Genomic DNA, 22,985 nt, shown 5'->3' on the forward strand with positions numbered 1-22,985 from the left:
TCTCAAACAATTTATGGCCATTATTCCTTGTTACTCCAGGAGGTGCTTTACCCATTTCCCTCTGGTTCCCCTTGGTAAGTTTATAGATGGCCACCAGGTCCCCTTTCAGCCTTCTCTTGTGAAGACTGAACAGGTTCAGGTCCCGTAGCCTCTCCTCGTAGGGTCTGCCCTGCTGTCCCTGGATGATGCGAGTAGCCATCCTCTGGACCCTTTCGATGCTGTCTACACCCCTCCTGAGGTGCAGCGCCCAGAACTGGATGCAGTACTCCAACTGTGGCATTGCATTGAGGGGGAGAATTACCTCCTTGGCCCTGCTCATGATGCATCTGTGGATGCATGACAAGGTGCGGTTAGCTTTACTGACCCCGTCCTGCAATTGGCAGCCCATGTGAAGCAATGCCAAAATATATACCGTATTTTTTGGACCATAAGACACACTTTTTTCCCCCCAAAAGTGGGGGGAAAACGAGGGTGCGTCTTATGGTCCGAAGGTGTGTGTCCCGGGGAGATGGGGCGGAGCTTGCCCGCGGAGGCGGCGGAGCCCGAGCGGGACACCCGCCGCTTGTTTATGCCGTGTCCCGGGGAGACGGGGCAGAGCTTGCCCGCGGAGGCGGCGGAGCCCGAGCGGGACATCCGCCGCTTTTTTACACCGGAAGCCAGCGCCCGTGCCGGTGGCCGGGAGCCAGCAATAAAAATGGCTGGCCACCGGCACACATAGTCTCTCCTGCCATAAAAACTGGGTGCGTCTTATGGTCCGAAAAATACGGTAAATATTTGGAATGTATGATATTATAACAATTGTAGGCACTTGTGCAGATAATGTTAGTTTTCCTTTTTTTCGGTGCCAATCCTATATGCCACCAATGTATTGGTGGACTTTTACTGTTTATATGTTTTATTTAGTGACTAGTACATGCAGAGTTCACTGGGCCAGCTTCAGGAGCAGGATAGAGAGTACCTTAGGCAGTGTACCCACAGTCTAGTAGTAAGAGCACTTTGCTGGAATGCAAAAGATGTAGGTGAAAACCCACACTGTCTAGGTAAAGGGCCCTGTGACCTTGGACAACTAATATTGCCTTGCACCTGTTAGGTACACCTGCAGGGTAATCCTATTTTGCCACAGGTATAAATACAACCCAAACTGTGAGTAAGTGCCAAAATCTGGAGTTACTCAGCTGCACAAGTCCCTCTTACACATGTGAAAGTGAAATTGAATGTAGCTATTTAATGAACATTGGCAGAGACATTTTTACTCTACCAAGTGCTACATAAGCCATGACTTAAAGGTTCAAAGACAGTATATACAAAGTTGACATTGCACTGATATTCACTATAGTATTCTGATAAGCAAGATAAACACCAAGAGCACAATTCTGCCTCCAAAACTGAGGGTCACTTCTTGATATAGTTGGTGAGATTTGACTCATCTAAGGCATGCCTGGCCTTTAAGGTATTAAAAAAGATGAATAGTAATCTGTGTGTAATCATAGATTACCAGTTGTCACATACAAATTGGAATATCTGTTAACTTATATGTAGAGTGCTTGCAGTTGTTGTTGTTTATTATCTTGCTCATCAGAAGAAGCAGTGGTAAATGCTGACCTATATTGTTAGAAATATGTTCTCCTTTCCCCACTTTAAAAGCTGTATGCCCTTCAGCATGTTCACAAATGCTGTCCTTATACTTAGAAAAATGCAAAACAATTTTGAAAATGTTTTCCAAATGGTACAGTTTTTTATCATTTCACTTGCACCACATTTAAAATGAAATATTGTCTCTTGTAATATTTAGATGAAAGCATACTTTCTTACAACTAAGTTTTATTTACTGCTTCCAGAAATCACTGTCTCCCTTGTCTCAAGTTTTATTTTTGCTTCTATTTATATTTAAAAATGAAAGGGAAGTAGATTATAATTTTGTTTTGTTTTTGTTGTGAATCCTGTACGTATATTTTTAGTGGCTGTTTGGAGTTAGTACCTTCCAAGATAATCTTCAGACTGGTACATTACAGTATTATACTTTGATTATGTTTATTTTCATATTATTCTCTCTCTATGCTATTACAAAAGTTGTCAACTACAGTTACAAGCAAAGCATAGCGATGATGTATTTATTTTTAAGGATAAGCTCCATCTTTGGAAATAAACATCTAGGATCTGCTTTCCTTTTCTATGAGTGCACATTACACTCCAGTTAATGGTTCCAGTGTTTTAGCTCCAAGCACTGTGGGGATGGAATATTCAGCCACCAGAGTGCTTTCACCTACAGTCTTGTTTTGCCCTTGCCTTCAAAAGTCTTTCTGCTACTTCTGTTTCTCCACCTATATGTAAGGTTAGGATTCTATTAGATTTAATGATATTAGTATTTCCTAAGCAAAGGTTGTTAAATGCAGTGAGAGTGCCTAGAATAAAAAACAGCTTCACTACTTATGGGTTGCTGTATATCAGAGGTGTCAAAGATGCAGCCTAACAGATTGTATTCAGCTTGTGGAGCATATCATCGAACTCCTGGTACTGCCCATGAGTGTTGCAGTTGACCGAAAGGCATGCAGGATGCGCCAGATGGCTCTGTTCACTGAATGTGGTGCCCTCCAATTTATGTCCTGAAGTGAAATGTTTGCAGCATGTAGCACATCCATGGAGCAGCTGGAGTAAGAATGTGTGACAGCGGTGTCCATTCTAGCCTCTCCAGAACATGTATTGCATCAGGGGCCTGTCTGTGGGTTGATCTGGCTCACAGACTGACCCTAGTCACTCATCTGGCCTGCAGGGCCAGAGGGGTTTGACTCTCTTGCTATACATTAAATCCAAATGGGAATTTTGCCTTGTGACATGACTGTAGATAACGGGCCAGTGTATATTATTCCTTAAAAACTAGTGGCTAATGCACCCTGTAAAATTCTGCTTGTCTAGGACAAGATTTTTTTTCAAAGATGTATTTCCAATATCGATTATATTAATCCATCATCATTATCATAAAGGGCAGGTTCTTTGTCTGTGCTGGTATATTGATGCAAATTTTGGAGGGTTATGCTAAAGTAAGTGGATGACCTGACAGTGAACACCCTGAGAGTAGGCCTGTTGAATGTGAAGTCAGAAGAGAATTAACACGTATTCTCTTTCTCTCACTTAGCAGGATAGTTAAAGTTCTGTAGCAGGGTACTACATTCAGCCAGATGATGAAGTTTAAATGTACTCTGATTGTAGAAGAAATTTCATCTGGTTTACTGCTTTCCCCAAAAGACTTTTTTTTTTTTTTTTTGCATGAAGAGGATGCTCTTCATGCAAATGGATTCTTTTACCCATTATAGATTCCTCTTTTGGAGTAACTATTTAATACTGCTCAAACACTACAGTATATTTAAACAATACAATATGTGCACACATCCCTTGAGGGTTTTTGTCTTGCTGATGGTTTGCTGTATGTTCTGGGAGGCTATGAACATAGGTTAAAAAAAACAAATCCAAAAACCCCAACATCCTGCCAGTGAAAAGCATTTTTTCCTTTCAGACTAGAAAAATGTCCTTTTATTTTCTAATTCTAAATCTATTATGTGATGAAGCAGTATGCAGCTGGCCTGCTGCCAGTCAACATCAACAGTGAAATGTTCTCATTAGGTTGAATGTCAGTAGTTTTCCTGAGCATCCATCACTATTTACAGTTGGCAGTTTTGAATGAAAGATTTATGTATCTTCATAATTCAGTATTAGTTTAAGAGAGAGGAAAAAGGGTCTGGTGATCAGGTGATGATTTAATTCCCTGGTGGGAATTTAGGTTTATAATTGAATCTATAGAGATGACTTCAGTCTTCTGCTATAGCAATTTGAGGTTAAGTACTGGAGTCTAATAATTTTTTATCCATTTTCATTCATTTTGACTATATTTCCACTCCTCGTTCTGCTTCTTGATCTTTGTTTTCAAATTGAGGTAAATTCCTTTTCTCATGTGTGTTGCTATTATTGTTCCACAGAGATTTATTGAGGAAATGTTTGTGCAATTGATCAGTGACAGAGGAAGAAGTAAAACTTGATTCATGGCCAATTTCAGGAGACTGAAATTTACTCCACTGCACCAAACCAAAGATTTTCAGGTTTTGTAGGGTAATCCAGGTGGGAGGACTTTAATTTTTAATTCTTCCAAAACTGTGGCAGACTGTAGGGCCTGCCAGAAAGCGGAAAACTGTGCTGTAGCCTCATAGCACTTACTTCAGCCAGAGACTAGAACAGGGGTGGGTAAAATATGGCCTTGGGCTAGATCTGGCCTGCCAGGCCATATTATATGGCCTGCAGGACCCCTAAAGAATTTGACAAGCAGCCAGGAGCAGATAAATATTTTCTAAGACAATCGGAACCGGGGGCAGTTGGGACCTAGGGAGAGCCGGCAGCAGGGGGCAGGAGCCCACCCCCAGCCATTTTCCCTGCTTCCTGCTCCTGCCCTGTTCTAGCACCACGTGGCTCCTGGCTGCATGGCCAGACTGGGGAGCATGGGACTGCCTGGTTATGGGGGTGTGCACATGCGCAGGCAGGGGCATTGTGCGTGTGCTCGTAGGGCGAGTCCCACATGCACACCCCACTATACACATGTACCCACACCCCCTCACACTGCCATACACACAGACCCCCATATCCACATACACCCCCACATGCTCCCTCACCCCACATACAGCCCCCCACAAACCTATACCCATCTTCCCATAATATACAAGCGTAAGACTTCATTTTAAGCTATTTTGCAATCACTTTTATGTACACTGTACAAATGCATGTAAACCAGGGCAAAAATATATTTTGAAATCAAATTAATGAATGTTTTAGACGTTCACTTTTTAGGATATAATTTGGTATTTTTCTGGTTTCGAGATGGCAAAACCTCTTTCTGAAAAGAGTATTTTCGGGAGCAAGGGGTGGGATTTCTGGTGGCAAAGGCAGGGATCAGGGGGCGGGACGTCCAGTCCCAAGATGGCGATCAGGGGTGTGGCACCTGACGTGGGGTGGGGCTGCCCATGTGGCCCTTGACAGCTTTCCAAAACTTGGTAAGTGGCCCTCCGCCTGAAATAATTGCCCGCCCCTGGGCTAGAATAAGACACCCCATTCTCTCATTTTCATTCTATATTTGGGTTCCTGTGCCTTAAAACTTTGCTGCATGTTTGTTTACTCATCCTGGTGGACAGAATACATATGTGACTTTTTTTTTTCTGCCTGTTGGCCCTGTGCACAGTCCCACTCTTGGGTTTTGTAGTGTTCTTCTGAGCCTAGCAGACCTGAAATAGCGGTGTAGTTCTCTTTGTCAAAAGGTGAACTATTGAAAGATTGTACTGGCAGATCAAGCACATGTATTCATTTTTTTTCTTTGAAAAAATGCCTACCTGTGGTTTTTAGTATGAAATAATATGCTCCAGAATAGTAACTGTCTATGTTATTATTTTGATCAGCATACTGGCACCTAAAGCATTGTTTCTTTTATGTAAAATACTTTGTGAAGGAGTTGCCCATTTTTGCAAGAGATACAATTATGTGTAGCCAATTTGTTTTTGGAAATGCAATTAATTATAAATTTATCTATTAAGTTACTAGTTAACCAGATAGCACGGTAGGTAGTACTATAGCAGTGATTCTTAACCAGGGTGCCAGGGCACCTTGAGGTGCCTTGAGATCCTTTCACAGGTGCCAGAAGACTTGTTCTAATTTTCTGTAGTAAAAAATGAATGAAAACTAAGAGCTAGCATTTTTTGAGGGATGCCTTAAGTCTAAAGAGGTTGAGGACCACTGTGTTAGAGTAAACACCATACATTAGCTGTTACATATGCTGGCTGTTATTTACCCATTTACTGTGTGCTGAAACTTTTGAGAAAACTCTAAAATCAGTTTGGATGAAGTCACATTTGGTATATGCTACACTGTACTTAGGGGTCAATTTCCTCTTGAGGTATAGTACCTCCTGCTAAAGTTAACTTGTCTTGAGCACATCAGGAGCAGAGAATATGTATGCTGAAGTCATTTTCCTGTGGTCTAAGGTTTTCATACTTGTGGGAACTGGTCATTTGATATTCTTTAATTTTAATGTAAATTGTGTGACCATATCCTTAGGTGGCTTTTGAAAATTCTAGCTTTGCAATTGTTTTCATATCACAACTGTTTTTAACTTGCTAATGTTCATTTGTCCTTTTTATCCTTCAACTTGCTTTGGAGCTTGGAGATTTATGAGTGAACAAACGTGTACTTCAGAGGGAACTGGTGGTTTGAAATCAAAATTTCAAAATAATTAATGTTATATAATTACATGCTACCTATTAAATAAGCAAGCTAAATGCCCATTGACATTTATGGGGCCTGGATAAGAAGGCAGTGAGGGCATGACACGGTGACATTTAATTAATAAAGACAAAGTGTGTACTTGATTTTTTATGCAAGAATACTTAACTAGAAAAATATATAAATGCTTTTAATCCTTTTTATTTAATTACCATGTAAAAATGCTGCAAAGCTCAGATGAAGATGATTCTATAGGGAGGCACAAATGGACAGTACTTCCTCAATGTTATTTTTAACATTCGGTACATTTTGGTTTGGCTTATGAGTGATATATTAGAGGGAATCAGGTTCTGCATACTTTTCACATGCAGTGTTGCTGAAAACTCCCCCAGGACTCATTAGAACTTGCAGCTCAAGTCTGCTATAATTGTCTGATAGTAAAATTCCCAATCCTGTGGATACTTAGTCCCATGCCTATCAGGGTGGGTTGGATTTAAATGTTTTCTACAAAAAGTGCATTCTTGTTTGATATCCTTTATAGATTTAACTTCTTGAAACTTTGTACATTTAGAGAATGGTAAGGGCTTGGGTGTTTGTACACAAACTTGCAGAGAGCAATAGGGCTGATGGGTGGGTAATCAGGTCTGTTATCTCTCAACTCTATATACTGCTGTTAACAAGGATGTCATCTCTAGAGACAACAAACTCTCCCTATGCCTGAAGAATGGTATTTCTTCCCAAAAGCTTGCAAAGAACAATTTTTCCAACTATTTAGTTAGTTGGTCTAATAAAAGATATCACATTTACCCAAAGAACCTTGTGTGCCTATGATCTCTGGAGAGACACATCCATAGTTTAGGAACTGAGACTAAGCATCCCAGTGATGCTTATTGGGATCTTCTAGACTGAGCATTGAGTAGAGTGGTTTTCTTTCATGTTTCTTAATCTATAGAGGAGTCTCTGGGAACCCCATAAGGTTGGGCCCCTAACATGGGTGACTGGTGCCACCTTAGTGGGGGGAGGAATGTGCCCCCCAGTGACCAGTCAGCGAGCGGGGTGGGGGTCCCCCTGCGGCCATTCCCACTGGCCGATCCCAAGGCAGCTGATTGCTCTGGCTTCTTCTGGGAGCACAACAGCGCTCCACTCCCTGGGTGGTGCTTGCAGCGGGGCACTGGTGCTCCAGCCTGCCCCACCTGCCCATTGCCTAAGCGGCAAGCACGGCCAATCAGAGGGTGCACAGGCATTCTCAGGAGGTGCACATGTACCCCTATGCAACCCCTACACATTGCCACTGGCCCTTAATAGAGTCTATGGCCTGTTGTAATCTGTTTATAAAACTAGTAAAAAGGAAATATGAATATATTGTCTCAAATCGTATATAGTTAGAAGTTATAATCCCTATTCCATGATGATATCTTTGAGCTTTAACATAACTTAACTTAAATTAAAGCTATCTTTTATGTTTATTTTTTTAAAGCATCTTTAAAAAAAATCAAAAAATGATTAAATGAAAAATCTGATTTATATAAAAATCCAATTTTTTGTTTTCATTTTTTTAAATGTTGATTTTTATTTTAATTATTATTTTTATCCACCCTCATTCCTGTCCTTAATGATGGAAGTAGCTGACCACCCAAACAGAGGGAGAAGGACTTAGGCAGTTTGCAGGCCCTACAGAGCCAACAGGCCTCTCTGGATGTGTGCCAAAGAATGATCCTGAAAAGATACCTTTTGTGGTTACCCTGTTTGTTGGGGGAAGGGCACAGGGATTTATGTTTTTAGGAGAGGGGGTGTGAGCTTAGATGGGGCATTGGGGTAGGGAGAGGAATCTCTCCTGGATGTGAGCCTCTGGCAGAAGGGAAGATGAAGTGTCAAAAGAGGTTTTGTATACCTAGATGTGAATGGTGGTTGGGAAGTATGGTTGGGATCAGCTGGAGGGTTTGCCGTCTTGGGTGATAGGCAGAGAAGCAGGAGTGGATGGAGTTTTAAAATTTTAGGGTGTTGATTGGGGAATTAATTGTTGCTTTCTTGTCGGTTTCTGGTTATTGTAAACTGCTCAGAGCCTTTGTGGATAGGATGGAATATACATTTAAATAATAATAAAGATAATGGTAATGCTGTGTGAAAAATTAAATGTGGGCATAAACATTTACAAGATGCATAATAATGTCTTATAATATGTGGGGTGATCTGTGTTTGCTGGCATTCTGGAGGTTTTTCTCTATAAAATGCAAATCTAGATCTGGGGGGAGATTTTGAAGGGTTTTTTTGGTAGGTTTTTTTAAAACACCAAAAGAAGTACGTTAAGAAGAAACATTAGATTATTTGGTGGGTCTTAATTCTGAAATGAGCAATGCTAGTTCTGGGTAGAACAGTTTACATTGTTACCGTTGAAACTTTAATGTTTGAAATTTAATTGATTTTTAATAAAATTACCTGTGACAGAGCAGCTTTAGTGCTCTGCCACTTTAAGGGCTGGAGCAGGCACCAGGCAGGTGTTTGATTAGGGTGGCCATTTTAGAGCCCAGCCTGATGGCCTATGGGAACTGCTCAGAGGAGCAGGGTGTAATGATTGAGGCCCAAAGGGGGCATTTGTGAAAGAGGCCTGGTGAGAGCAGGTGGAACGGGAGAGACCCCAGTGAGAGGGGGGCAAAACGTGAAAGACCTAACTGTGTGTGCCCTGTTTGGCACCAGTCTTGCATGGGAGATTTACTGCACAGTGAGACATTTGCGAGGCATGGGACAGGTGCAAGGGAAGGTTGGAGCATGTATATACTGTCTATGTTACAGCTGGGCGCTTGAAGGGTAGCCTCCCACCTAATTAACATCATAATTGAATTACAATAAGGTGTGGCAGGACAGCGAGGCAGGCGGTTTGCCCATAGGCAGGAGGTGGGCCAATATTGAGATTGGGCCTGGGAGCTTGCCCCTGACGCATTACATTTGTTAATTATTAAAACATTACCATACTTTAGTGGTATCAGTCATCCAGCCCCACTGGCCAGATGAGACGCACAGAGCTGGTTTGTTGGCCAAACCATGAGGCTCTGTGGGCTGTATCCTAAAGTCTGATCAGTTGCACCTAGGACCTAGACTCCCTTGCCATAGGAGGCCAAATAACTGCCTTGACTGAATTGTGCTAGGAACTATCCAAACACAATAAAAAAATGGTCTCTGATCCAAGGACCTTGCATTCTAAGGTACTGTATGCTCTTTGGGACACAATCCACATAATTTTAACTGCTTGGTGGAGCACCTTGCAAGTTTTCAGGCAATTCATAATGGCTTATGTATACTGTGATATTTCATAGAGTGAAAAATTGAAATTGTTTTAAATTGGATTCAAATAATTCAAATCCTAATTTACAAAGTTAGGAAAAGCTGGTGTTCATTAAATCATAATCTTCAAATTAAACTGTTCAATTAAGGAATGCCTGTCTTCAGCTATTTTGATAAACTTCATTTACAAACATTTTTACTTTCCTCTTCTGGCACTTCATTCAAATTAATTGATAGGCAAATGAGACTCATTACTGGAATAAAATTAAATTATGTCCCTTTATCTCTTTCCTTGGCTTGAATAACTCATTTTCCAGATTAAAGTAAAATGGCATCTTTATGGTTTTCTATTAGTAAATACTGTATATACAATTAATTCTGCATTTAAAAGAATGTCTTCAAATAATTGATTTGAAGCAATAATATAATAATAATTGATGCAATAATATTTTTCAAGCTTTGTCTAGAAACTGGAATCTGACAAAAAGTCACTGTTTATTTGGTGGTTTAGGACACTATATTCTGGAGTGTGCCACTTGTTTGGTTACAGTTAAATTTGGAGGCAAGAAGCTAGGTTGGTTTGATGAAGAAGGTGGGACTATATTGCTCATTTGAAAACAAACAACAGTTCTATGCCAGATGATTTGTTTGTGAGCCTGGCATGGAAAGTTTTATAGTCAGGAGACTTCTTAAGTGATTGAGGAAATATAATAGGTAATACTCAATCTATCAGGATCACGGTGTTTGTGTAAGAAGTCATATGCCTAAGCAGGAGTCTGAATAGACTTTCTATTCCCCCTTTAGACAGAATCCAAAGGCCAAACTGAGTGCAGACATTTGGTGCCTTAATGGCTGTAGTTATATGCACATCTGGGAATTGAACTTGGGTCTCTTGCATAGCAGATAAGGACTCTGCCACTGAACCACAACATATATTCTATACTACTCCTTTCTAGTTATCAACAATACGGCATGTGAATCAGTGTGACTGATAAACCCAAGTCTTACTTTGTTCCATCTAAATGTCTGATGTGCCTTTTTGAGACCAGTATTCCCTCAAGTGTGGCACTTACATACACTTGTACCTCTTCCAAAATCCACTGTAAACCTTTCTCCCTCATTCATGTAACAAAAACCCCTGCTCATGGGGAAAAAAAGGGAGAATAGATTTATTGCAAGAGGTACTTGCCTATCAAAGTAATAGACAACTTAGAATGATTTCTTAGATAGAAAGTCTTTGTTATATTTGTCCTTTGTACCTTTTCTGACCATGCAATTTAAAAGGAGCAAAAATGTTTGCTTTATGATTATTGTGGGACTTCTGTGTTTTCTCAGCTTCTGGCTTGCTTTATTGTCTGTGTTTAAATATTGTATGGAGTATGATGCACTGAATTTCATAAGGCTGGTCAGCAGTTTTCCAGGGGAGTCGAATTTCTTCACATCTTTATAATTGATTTTTTTCAGTGGCTGAATAATATTACCTCTAACAGTAGAAAAGATTTTGTGTTGACATTCAGAAAACATTTTGGGGCTTTTGAATGTTCTCTGAAAGGTAGAATGAGTTGGGAAAGGGGAAGGCAGAGACGCAGTTGATTTTAATAACTGCTTTTTAAGACTTATATTAGATCATTGTGGGCTTTTTTCAAAGAAACAGAATGTTTTTCCTAGAACAGTAAATAAAACTTGGTCCTTAGTTTTTGACCGTTTGTCTTTCAGGGGTGTGCTAGGCACTGCCCTGAAATGATGAGCAAGATCCTTGCCTCAGAGTGCTCACATCCATGGTGCCAAATACCAGGTCACTTGATGTATTTATCTAACCCATCCGGCAAATTCAGACTGCAGATGGTGTACTTCATTGTGTGTTGAATTTCTAGCTCTTTCAGTTATGAAGATAACCAGTTGTAAATGCAAGTGTAACACAAAGAAAAGGCTGGATTTTTAAATAAGTCAACTCTAGTAATCCCTTACCTCCTTCCATTGGCAGCCGTAGAAAATACAACTAGGGGGGACTTCCTGAGACATCAAAAATAGTCCCGTGATATCTCAGGCAACCACATCATTCAGTCTAGTCATTAACTTAGACTCAGCATTAGGGCTGTGTGAAACAGCACTATTTTGTTTTGACTTCTGTCTTGCCATTTCGGTGGGACCGTGTTTCGCTTCGAAGCACTGTTCCATTTTGTTTTGTCTCAACTTTTGCTGTTTTGACACATTTCAAAGTTTCACCCATAGGGAATCATAAAAATGCCTGTAACTTTGTCATTTCTTGCCTGATTTGGATGAAATTTGCAAAGATGGTATTCCCTTCTGAGGGCATGAAGCTTGCCAAGTGTCAAGGAGATATGTGCAGAGGTTTCTGGGAAACTGCATCTCAAACAATTCAAAGGAAAACTCAAATTACTGGCAACAGCAGCCTGTGTGTCATCCCACACTTGGATCCAGGTGCCTCCACCTCCTAGGAGGAGTCCAGCACAGCCCCACAGCCCTCTTGGGGGTGCGGGCCTCTGCATCTGCACACGAGAGGGCTGTGGGTCTGTGCTGGACTTTTCCTGGTGGACAAGGGCCCCTGGATCTGCATGCAGGATGACAGCATGCTGCCGGCCAGGGCCAGCGTCAGCACGTAAGTCTGCCTAGTGCAGCCTGTGCCGAGCGCCAGGAAGAAAGCAGTGGTGACACTAACCCCAACTGGCAGTGGCAGCTTGCTGTCATCCCAAACACAGATCCAAGGCCCCTGCCCTGGAGGGCTGTGGGGTTGTGCCAGATTCCTCCGGGGGGGGGCAGGCCTCTGGATCTGCATGCGGGATGACACCAGGTTGCTGTTGCTGCTGCTGGCTGGGATTAGTGGCAGCACCAGGCTTCCCGGCTCCTGTCACGGGCTGCACCCAGTGCCAGTCCCAGCCGACAGCGGCAGCCTGGAGTCATCCCGCATGCAGATCTGGGGCCCCGCGCCTGTGGGGTCACAAGCCCCCCAGATCTCCGTGTGGAATGACAGCATGCTGCCACTGCCACATCATTCAGGGGCTGGCACCCCCCAGGAAGAGCTGAGGGAAGCTGGGGAATCCAACTGGGAACTGTGGGAAAGTTCAGGTACCTGAACATTCATCCAGCCCCCTCTTCAATTCCTGCTCAGCATTGCCCAAATGGAACTTGTGATCTCTCCTTTCCCCCTCAAATTACTTCTTTCAACATTCTTCTAGTTACTCAAGCTCATAATCTTGGTTTTGTGTTTGCCTTGCCCTTCATTCAAGCAGTAATTCAATCATACTGCTGATTCATATACAAGAGGATCCTGCCTTTCTGTTTTGGGCTGTATCACCAAAATTCTTGTTCAGACTCCCACCATTTTTCATCTCTGCTTTAATATCATCCTACATGGCTTTAACTGTTTCAACGTTTACAAAAATATCTGTTTTAAGTCCATTTTAAATACTGCTACTAAAATAATCTTTGTGCCTTGTTCTTCTTTCTGGTGTCTACTGTATTCATACTTTTTTGTCTTGGACTTTCTTAACCCTGGCCTATATGACTAACCTAATAATGTTCATGATCTTAACGACCATTTTTGCTCCACTTATGGTTATTCCCATGCTGGTCATTCCCATGCTGTCCTTTTAAGCATAAAAGGGAAAACTCCCAGAGAAGAATTTTGTAGGTTCTGGTCATGTACAGACATTCTGTTTCTGTCAGAAGAACTGCCATTCTCCTGGTAGAAACCACAAATGTACAAGCATTTACAGTCCTCCTTTTAAGTGAAAAATGGTGGATCTGAGAGAAAAATAAACTGATGCCACCCTGTTACAAGTTACTTCCAGGAGAGTTTCTTCCAGGAGAATGAACACTTGTACACTTCCCCATGGCTTAACTCTTCCTGGGGTCCAGATGGAGTGGGGCCATAGAAAAAGGCTCTCATGTTTTTCTCAGTCTAGGGTCTGAAGTAGATGTATGGAGTTGCGGGGGAGGGCAGCTGCTCCCTGTTGGCTACTCACTCACTGGATGAGAAGTGGGTATTTTGCCCCACTGCTTCATCCGCTCAGTTAGCGGTCCATGATTGCCTATCATGGTGCTCGGGAGCTGAGCAGAGGAAGTGACACTGTAAGTCCCCTGCCTGCTTGTCACTTGAGTCTTTGGTGTGAGATGTGGGTAGGTGGCTTTGCTCTGCTGCTCCATTCCCTCGGGGAGTAAGAGGACTGGAATAGGCCATGAGTTCCCCAGACTGAGGAAGGCATGAAGATGAGGTGGTTGCTTCCTCTCATGGTGGAAATTTTCCACCACTAAAAATGAAAGCTTATATGCAGCTTCTGTCTTATCCTCCTTTAAGTCCGTCTTTAAGAATGTGTTGCTTTCAGAAATTTGCCTGCTAAGATGGATGAACAAGTAGTCAGGTATAAGAATGTTCTTATTCCTTCCTTTCATTATTCCTGTATTCTTACTAAGTGTCCTTGTCCATGCAGTCCTCCTCCTTGTTTTATTATTTTCTTTCCAGTGTGTACAACTAACATTTGTTGCAGTATTTATTTTTTTTATATTCATCTTGTGCACTGTGTCTATGCTAGTGGTTTTAGATCGTTAGCCTTCCTGTCAGAAAATATTTCTCTGATTGTACAGTAAACTCAAACCCAGCTCCAGGGAGCATTGGGTGCCACGGTTATATTTTGTTTAATAATAATTCTTATTATCGTATTGGTTACTTATTCATTTATCACTTTACAAGTTACGTGTATGTGGTCTGAATTTTCTTTTGCAGAGATGCATTTAGCCAGTAATTTTTTTTCATAGTGCTCTTGTCCGAGTGTATCTGCATTGTGCACAAACATGTTGCTGATGCTTTTTATTATATAGTAATTGACTGACCACAGAAGCCATAACTCATGGAAAGCTTTTAATAAAAAGAAAAAAGCCCACATCACTTTGCCCTTTTGTCCTTTTTCCCCCAATCTTATTTTGTAGCTGTGCCATGTTTTAAAGGCTTACAGTTAGTCTGTGACAGGTTGAGAGTTATAGGTCTCAGGTTTGCCAGCCACTTACGTGCAGGGAGTTTTATTTATGTTTTGTGATTCATTTCTTAAGCCATCTAAATTGCTATGGGTCTTAAACACAGATTGAACACTTGCATGGTATTTATCAAGAAAACAGTAACGCAGCAGAGCAGGTTAAGATTAGTTTCCTGCTGCACTATAGTACAGATTGCCCTTACTGATTTTTTTATTACAGCTGTTCTTTTTGTACGTTCTGGAGGCTAATACCTTTTCTGTTTGTGTTTATTAATGCAAATACTGCTTTTGAGGGACTATGGGTGGCATGTGTGTGTTCATATACTAGAATAAGGTCATTGTAGTTAATTCCTTATGAATACAGCAGTTACCACCTGGCCAATACAGTTATTTACTAGCTTCTCTGTGGCCCTGAAGTTCGGGAAGATTTATTAATTGTTCCTGACTTACATTAGAACTGAAGCTGTCTTCAATTTCAGTTCTTTTGTTTGCATACCTCTAATTCTTCTCTAATTTTAGTTTTGTATCTTACACTTTTTCTTTTCTTGGACTTGCTTGTTTTTTTTTCTCTTTAGCAAATTGAGATTTCTGTGGGATGGGAGTTCTTGCAGAATAAGATCAGAGTATTATTTTTAAAATATTTTAAATATTTCACATTTTATTGTAAATGTGGTGCCTTTGAGATGTGATAGTTGCATTCTAGAAGCATGAAGTCCTTTTATTCACAAAGCAGGTACAGCCCTGGCAGCAGGAAACTTCCCTGTGTTTGCCTACTTATGTATTTAATTTCTTCAGAGTGGAGAAGTTAGGCAGTGAGGTTGAAGCCAGAATGGGCATGAATTACAACAGTGTAGTGTTTCCTGAAACCTTTGTTCTGGGCTGGAAATTGGGACTGTAAATTGAATTGGGATACTAAACAGTTTCAAATGGTAACCGCAATGGTCCCAATTGATGTAGACTAGATTTAAATTACAAGCTAAGAGTAAGGATCCATCATCTAAGCACCCCATTGCCATTTTTTATTAGCTCAAACTCTTAATGCTTTATGATGACTAATATTACAGACCTTTACATTTGTTTTAGGAGGTCTCTGCTGATAGCACTGTTACCCTCACAGCTGTGGAAGAGAGAAAGGAAAAAGTGCCAAGCCTGCATCTCAGTCATCTGGTAGTTTTGACATCTGGAAATACACTGTATGGTTTGGCAGAGAGAGTGGTAGCCACAGAATCATTGTAAGTTATTTACAGTAAACTACATCTTTTAAGATGTTTTCCCTTATTATGATTTCTATTATTTGATTACTTTCATTATTGTTTTCCATTATTATGATTGCTGCTTATTTCCTCTTTTAGAGGTCAGTTTAAAATTTGTTATGTAATGTAATTATTCCTTTCTAATGTTTAACTAATAATTTGTAAATTGATTGCTTTTAAGCCCTGAAAAGATTCCCATTTTCTTGTCTGACTACCTGCAATAATACAGATAGTTGAATTTCACTCGATGACTCCCATAGTTCGTTTAGTAATCGGTTGTAGATCTAGTTCTGTATCCTTTATGAATCAGTTCAGACCAGATTTTTAAAATCATAATGTATTGATTTACTCTGTATTGTTTTAGTCTTTAGGATATGAATACATTGGAATGCAGAACTCCAGTAGTTTTGTCCACTTAGCTTTTTGTGATGTTCTTCACAGTGTGTGAAAGAATTTGTCTTGCTCAGAAAATACACAAACAGTGCATCCAGACTACAGCGCATATGCGTTTCCCCAAGGACAGATAGCAGCAGCACATAGTTGTGCTGCTGCTGCGAGTCCCTGGGGAATGTCCAGGCACACGCACTCTGGTGGGTGGCAAATTGCCCCGGGTGAGGTAGAGGAGGCTGAGGGCAGCAGCAGTGATCTGGGTGCATGGAGCCTGTCTGGCAGCTGGAGCATGTTTCTGACCAGCCAGGCTCCAGTTTCAGGAAGCGCACACTGCCACTGCATGTGCCACCCTGCTTTTCTCTGCTATGGGATCTCTTGGTGTCAAAAAACCCCCCTGATGTGCTGCAAATTAGGAATGTGGTGAACATCTGCATGTGCAGCACTTGAAGTTTGTGGTGTTGGCAGTTGCTGGGGCTGAGAGTCTTCTCAGGCACAGGACTCCCAGCCCCAGCTGTGCATGGTACACCCCTGCAGCTGGGAGCCCTGCTACATGTGCAAGTTTAAAGCTTACAGCAACCAGCTGTAAAGTAAGTACACATTTTCAAGGTCTAATTTTATAGCTGGTTGGAGCTTTTATGGTGTGATATGTACTTCACACATGTAGCTGGTCTCTAGATAATTGCACAATTGACCAGTTAATTGTGTGATAATTGTAATGTTTAGAGAGGGCCTTAGTGGTGGATCCTATTTATAGAAATAGAAATAAGCGACACTTTATTCAAGGTTTCCCTATTTTGCAAAGAAATCGAAATATTTTTTGATGGTGAGTGCTTGACAAAATATTGATACACAAATGGTAAAAAGCTTTATAAGGTAAAACCTTTCAACATAAGCTTTAATAGCTGAACTTATTCCAAGTTGTTTAGCTGTGCAAAAAAGAAAAGAAGACACTCGAACTGTTGTTTATAGATCACGGAGAATGTGTTGTGTTTTCCTAGGGTATTTTTGGCTGAGCAGTTTGAGTTCCTTCAGCCACATCTTGATACTGTGATGCCTGCTGCCAAGAAACCCTTTCTCCAGCAGTTCTATTCTCAGGTCAGGATTCTTCATTTTTAAACAAAAGTTTTCTACTTTGTACTATATTGCAAGGCCATTTGCACAATATTGTTATAAATTAATTTTTGTTAGCAAGAAATTCTTTTAATCAAATTCTGTTTAACTTCATTTCAGACTGTGTCAACTGCCAGTGAACTACGCAAGCCAATTTATTGGATTGTTGCTGCTAAAGCTATTGACTATGAACAGATGCTGCTCCTCATGGCTAATGTGAAATGGGACGTGAAGGAAATCATGTCACAGCACAATATATATGTAGATTCCCTATTAAAGGTGAGCATTTTCCTAGAAGCTTCTGGAGTATTAGATGTAAACCTGAAAAAATAAAAATAAATTAATATTGTAATACCAATGGTAAAGATATAATAGGATTAGACATTGATTTATTTCTCACTCGTTAAGATGCTGTGTATTTTCAAAATTGTTATTTAATCTTCTGGAAAAATGCATTAATATTCAGGGTATGTGTGTTGTTACATGAAGGCCAGAGTACTACAAAGAATTAATTTTTTTTTTTTCATGATTCATTCATTGATAACTCTTTGTACTTTCTCAGCGGAAGGATTGCTGCTGAAGAAGCTTCAGTGAGAGGTATATGGCAGTAGCATATACTTGACTGCAGTACCAGCCACAGGTATCAGTGTAGAAGGAGCACAAGAACAGCAGTTGCAAGCCCAGACCCTGCTGCTGTCACTGCTGCTCAGGATCAGACGTTGGTAGTTACACTTCTGATGCCGGGTTTAATTCCAGATGACAGGTAGAAGATTGATTGGACACAGCAGTATTGCTGAAAATTGGGTGGACCTGGATAGTAGACTTATTTCTAATCAGAGAGCCTTAAATCCTCCAAAGGGTTATATCAACTAATTGAGACTCGGTATAACTGGTTGTAGGACTGACCAGCCTTGCAGTATACCTGTGAATGTTGTGTACCAGCTTTTCTCAACACATGGGTCGGGAGCCAAAAGTGGGTCATGAGACTATATGAAAGGGTCGCGAACAAACTTTAGAAATGGATTAACAAACTTTTTAAAAATAGATTCTCCTTTAAAGGAGAAAAATGTGGGAAACTGGCTTTTCCCTTGCAGGTTGGCAGAGTTACAGCCTGCAAGGTGCTGCTTGGGGACCTCCATGCCCCACCCTCCTATCCTGCACCCCACACACTGGGGTTGGAGGTTGGGGGGGTGCAGCAGGTCAGGAGTGAGGGTCACTGGGTCAGGACTGGCCATTGATGTTTACAAGTGGGTCCTGGTACAAAAAAAGATTGAGAGCCACTGTTGTGTTTCATACTTAGACCTGTGGAGATGATGTCTAATGTGAATTAGACATAGATATAAACTGGGATTCAAAAAAAAAAGCTTAAGATAGTTAGGGACCCAACTTTGAATGAAATGTGGACATCCTACTGCCTTAGACCCTTTAATTGTTCATAGTGCCAGTGCCCAAATGGAATGCCCACCCACACATACCACTTCATAACTTGTACATTGCTTTAGGTAGACACTTAGGCATTTTGTGTTTCTAAAGGTAATTACAAGGTTAATGGCAGAAGCGTTTCTAAGTTCATTAAAAACATGGAAAATTTATTTTAATTCAATGGGCTGTTTAATCATATTGCATATTTAATTAAAAGGGAGTAGGATCTATACATATACCTCAAGAGCTTTTATTCATGACATCCATTTTATACTGAAAAGAAATAAATTAAAAGGAAGAGTGAATCTGTAAGTGAGAATATATTGCAACAGTGAAACTGCAAAAATTGAGGCACTTTTTCCTTCTTTATGCTCTGCTATTTTTAAATGCATTTTAAAAATGCATTTAGGGCCTTTTGATGGAATTGTTTTTGTTATGGTTCAGTAATAGAGTGACTTCCATGAAACAACTCTTGATGTATATTAGGAGTGAAAGCATTTTAGTCTATTTTTGAAAATATAGAATGAAAACAATTTATGTAATGGTAGCTTTTTGATGATCATTTGGTGAGAGAAAAGGGGATAGAGCTTGCTGAACACAGAACACTGACGCACCCGAAGTATCTAAAATAAGCAATGCATTGCAAGTCAGAGAGAAATGCAAAACATTTCTGTACTTAGTTATTCATCGCAATCGTATGTCTAAGAAGAGTGCGTAAATTACTGTTTTTTTGCCCAGAGTTTCCACCAATATGGATTAATAGGCATATACGTTTTCATGATGGCAGGTAGTTTACCAATTAAAACCAAGTAGCTTCAGTACCGCTCTGTTCACCAGAGTGCCCCAAGGGATGACAAGACCAAATGGTCACAAACTCCTCTGCAACTGTTTCAGGCTGGACATAAGGAAGAACTTCTTTATTTTCTGAGCCCCCAAGGTTTGGAATAGACTGCCACGGGAGGTGGTTCAAGGACCTACTTTGAACACCTTCAAGACACTTCTGGATGTTTATCTTGCTGGGATCCTATGATCCCTGCTGACTTCCTGTCCCTGGGCAGGGAGCCAGACTCTGATCCGCCAAGGTCCCTTCCATCCCAGATGTCTATGAAATCTTAATTTTCCTTCCAGAAATCCTTTAAGGATCTTATAGCCCTGTTGTGCTAATACCATATTTACTCAGATTCAAGGTGAGTTTTTCCCCTGCCTCCATTTTCAGCATAAGGGGAAAATCCCTGTGTCTTGGATTCAAATACAAGAAGGAGGGGCAGGTAGCTGCTCAGTCACGGTCCTGACCCGGGCTCAGATTTAGTCAGAGCTGCAACCTCTGTTCTCCTGCCCTGCCCCCCTGTTGCTTATTGTCTCTCAGGGCTCCAACTGACTCCAGCCCTGGCCTTGCTGTGGTTCAGGTTACATAGCACATGGTTGCTTCAGCCTGTGCCTGCCCAAGTAGCAGTGATGGCCCCAGCCCCAGATCTGACTCCAACCAGGATCCAAACTTCCATGTTTTATAAAGTGCTGTAACAGCATTAGGTGCTTAAATACTATAGTAGGTATTTAAATAGAGACTTAATTTTCAAAGGTGTTGACTTCAGAGAGAACTGCATCTCTCTACAATAAAGTGTGATTCTTTTTTGTTCTAAAAACTACTGAGAGTCATCTGGAGATGAAAAGAAAATTCAGTATTCATAACTGTTATACTTGGCTCTGTAGCCTGTCTACATGGGGCTCTTGTGGATCTATCTACATTGAGTTCCTGTGGATTTTTGGCTCAGTTTTACTTACTTGTGTTCTCTTTTTAATGTGCCCTTTTTGATTAATCTTTCGGTATCTCTTATTCTTGAATAGCAAGTGTATAGCATGATTCTTCTTTTGTGCTCGTAGGATAATGATCACTTATCTTTCACCAGGAATTCGAACAGTTTAACAGGAGGTTAAATGAGGTGTCTAAAAGAGTCCGTATTCCATTACCAGTATCAAATATTCTTTGGGAGCACTGCATAAGATTAGCTAACAGAACTCTTGTGGAAGGGTAAGTGGTCCCTGAAAGCCTCTGTAAAGTTAGTTTTCAGTAAATGTTTTCTTAATTTCTGTGTTTGCTTTGGAGAGCCAAAGATACTGATTCTCCAGTGAACTCCCCATTGGTAGAGGCCTTATGTAGACACCATGAAGCAAACTGAAATTCGTGGAAACTCATGGAATTTAAGTGAAGGATTGGGACTAAAATATACTAATAAGAGGCAGGGCAGGTATGTGCATGTGCACAGGCAGGTGTGTGCATGCAGATCTAGATAATACTGATGAATGGGACTAGGTAAATATTCTTTGCAGCCCTGAAAAGTTTGATAGAAATATTATGACATGCCTTTTTGCAAAATAGAGACATTTACTGTCTTAAATGGACGTTCTCAAGCACAGTGATAGAGGAATAAAACATAATGATTATAACGGTAGTCAGCTTCTTTCTGCTGATGCCCCTGCCTTTCTTCAGAAGAGAGAGGAAATGGAGACCTGCTACATATTTGTCTAACAATGGGATTAAAATGGCAATGGAGCAAGAGTCTTGGAATGTATTCATGGTGGAGGAATGTTTTGGGATATATGTCTATACTTCTGTTTAGTCCTGCAGTATAGCTACCTGCTAGCCCAAACCCATAGATCACCAAATTAAAAACTTCTTACCTTGGCCCCCAGGAGCAGTCCTGTCTGTGTTCAAGAGAAATGTTGAGCATCACAATTCATGGTCAGGCTTTCCCTAATGCTGCCTCTCTCTTCAGTGCATGCACGGTTCAGCCATGTGGTCTGGGCCAGCAATCTCAGAAGTCCAAAATAATCCCATAACTCCTTAGACCTGATTTCTGCTCCTCCTGTACCATAATTCCTCTTATTTGGCTTATAATTAGAGCCAAGCACAGAAGGAGGCAGGTAGTAGGAAGAGTCATAGGAGTACTCTTCTGAGCCGTTATAGCTCTTCCCTATGTACTCACCATTTGTGCCTCTTCCTGTGCTTTGGGAGTAGCCATGACAAGATGGTTCATGTGGTTGGATTAGATGACAGTGAGTCAACAGATTAACCATATAAATTTTTTAAGCAAAAGGACCAAGTCCTACCAGATCTGGACCCCACAGCTTCACCGCCAGCAGGAATTATAACTAGGGGGCTCTGCCTGTTTTTGTGTTCTAGTCCATCTGCTACTCACCCATGTGTCTCACTGTTCCTTTCCTCTGCATCATGAAATCTAGTACCCTCCTCTTTTTCTTACTGGCACCATATTCTCTCTGTGGTTACTCTCACCCTTCTCTTACTACTTCTGCCCTTTTTACCTCTTTAACCCAATCACTCCTACCCTCCTGTCAGTACAAATCTTGTATCCCCTTCCTTTTACTTCTGGTAACATTTGCCCCAACTCTGACCATTTCCCCACCTCTCATACTCATCCATACAACCATCTCTGCCCCTGTTGTGTTATCACTCCTAGCCTAACACCTGAAACCCTTCTCCTCTTTCCATGTCTGAAGCTCCCATTTGATTTTAAGGTGCATGGCTGCTATCCAGTCTCCTCGCATGTATCACCTCATACTGCCTCTGTACTTACCATCACTTAGGGAGCTATAATGCTGGTCTTCCACAATGCTACTGGATCTAACTGAAGTCAGTCTTATCTCTATCCCTGGGAAAATACTAGAAAAAAATCATCAGAAAGCATATTTGTGAAGCCCCAGCAGGGGAAACAATGCTGAAAGGAAACCAGCACAGGTTCGTCACAGGTAGATCCTGCCTGACAAACCTTATAGCCTTATATGACCAAGTCACACACTGCCTTGATGCAGGAGGTGAGGCCGATGTCATCTACCTGGATTTTAGGAAGGCCTTCAACACAGTTTCACACCCTATTCTCATAGAGAAACTAATGGGCTGTGGAGTGGACGCCTACACAGTCAGGTGGGTGGCTAACTTGCTTAGGGACCGCACCCAGAGAGTGGTGGTTGACGGGTTATTCTCGGCCTGGAAGGAGGTGGGCAGTGGGGTCCCGCAGGGTTTGGTCCTTGGGCCAATGTTATTTAATATCTTCATCAGCGATTTGGATAAGGGTGTGGTGAGCACCCTCTCCAAGTTTGCAGATGATACCAAATTATGGGGCAAAGTTAATTCACCAGAGGGCGGTGAGCAGATACAGGCCAACCTGGACAGGTTAGATCATACCTTCTAGGGTCGGAAGGGACCTGAGTAGATCATCTAGTCCGACCCCCTGCCATGGCAGGAAAGAGTACTGGGGTCAAACGACCCCAG

The 22,985-nt window shown here is 41.3% G+C and overlaps 1 protein-coding gene across 1 annotated transcript in view; it reads left to right on the forward strand.

Moving 5' to 3' along the window:
• The window catches only part of VPS50 (VPS50, EARP/GARPII complex subunit), a 145,105-nt gene that overhangs the window by 111,285 nt on the left and 10,835 nt on the right, over positions 1-22,985 (forward strand). Inside the window, exons 23-26 of the mRNA XM_019533271.1 lie at positions 15,606-15,754; positions 17,164-17,260; positions 17,396-17,554; positions 20,605-20,726. Coding sequence (XP_019388816.1) covers positions 15,606-15,754; positions 17,164-17,260; positions 17,396-17,554; positions 20,605-20,726 — 527 coding nt within the window. The remainder of the gene's footprint in view (positions 1-15,605; positions 15,755-17,163; positions 17,261-17,395; positions 17,555-20,604; positions 20,727-22,985) is intronic.

Source organism: Crocodylus porosus, unplaced genomic scaffold, assembly GCF_001723895.1.
Source record: "Crocodylus porosus isolate Cpor-Errol unplaced genomic scaffold, CroPor_comp1, whole genome shotgun sequence".
Classification (NCBI taxonomy): Eukaryota; Metazoa; Chordata; order Crocodylia; family Crocodylidae; genus Crocodylus; species Crocodylus porosus.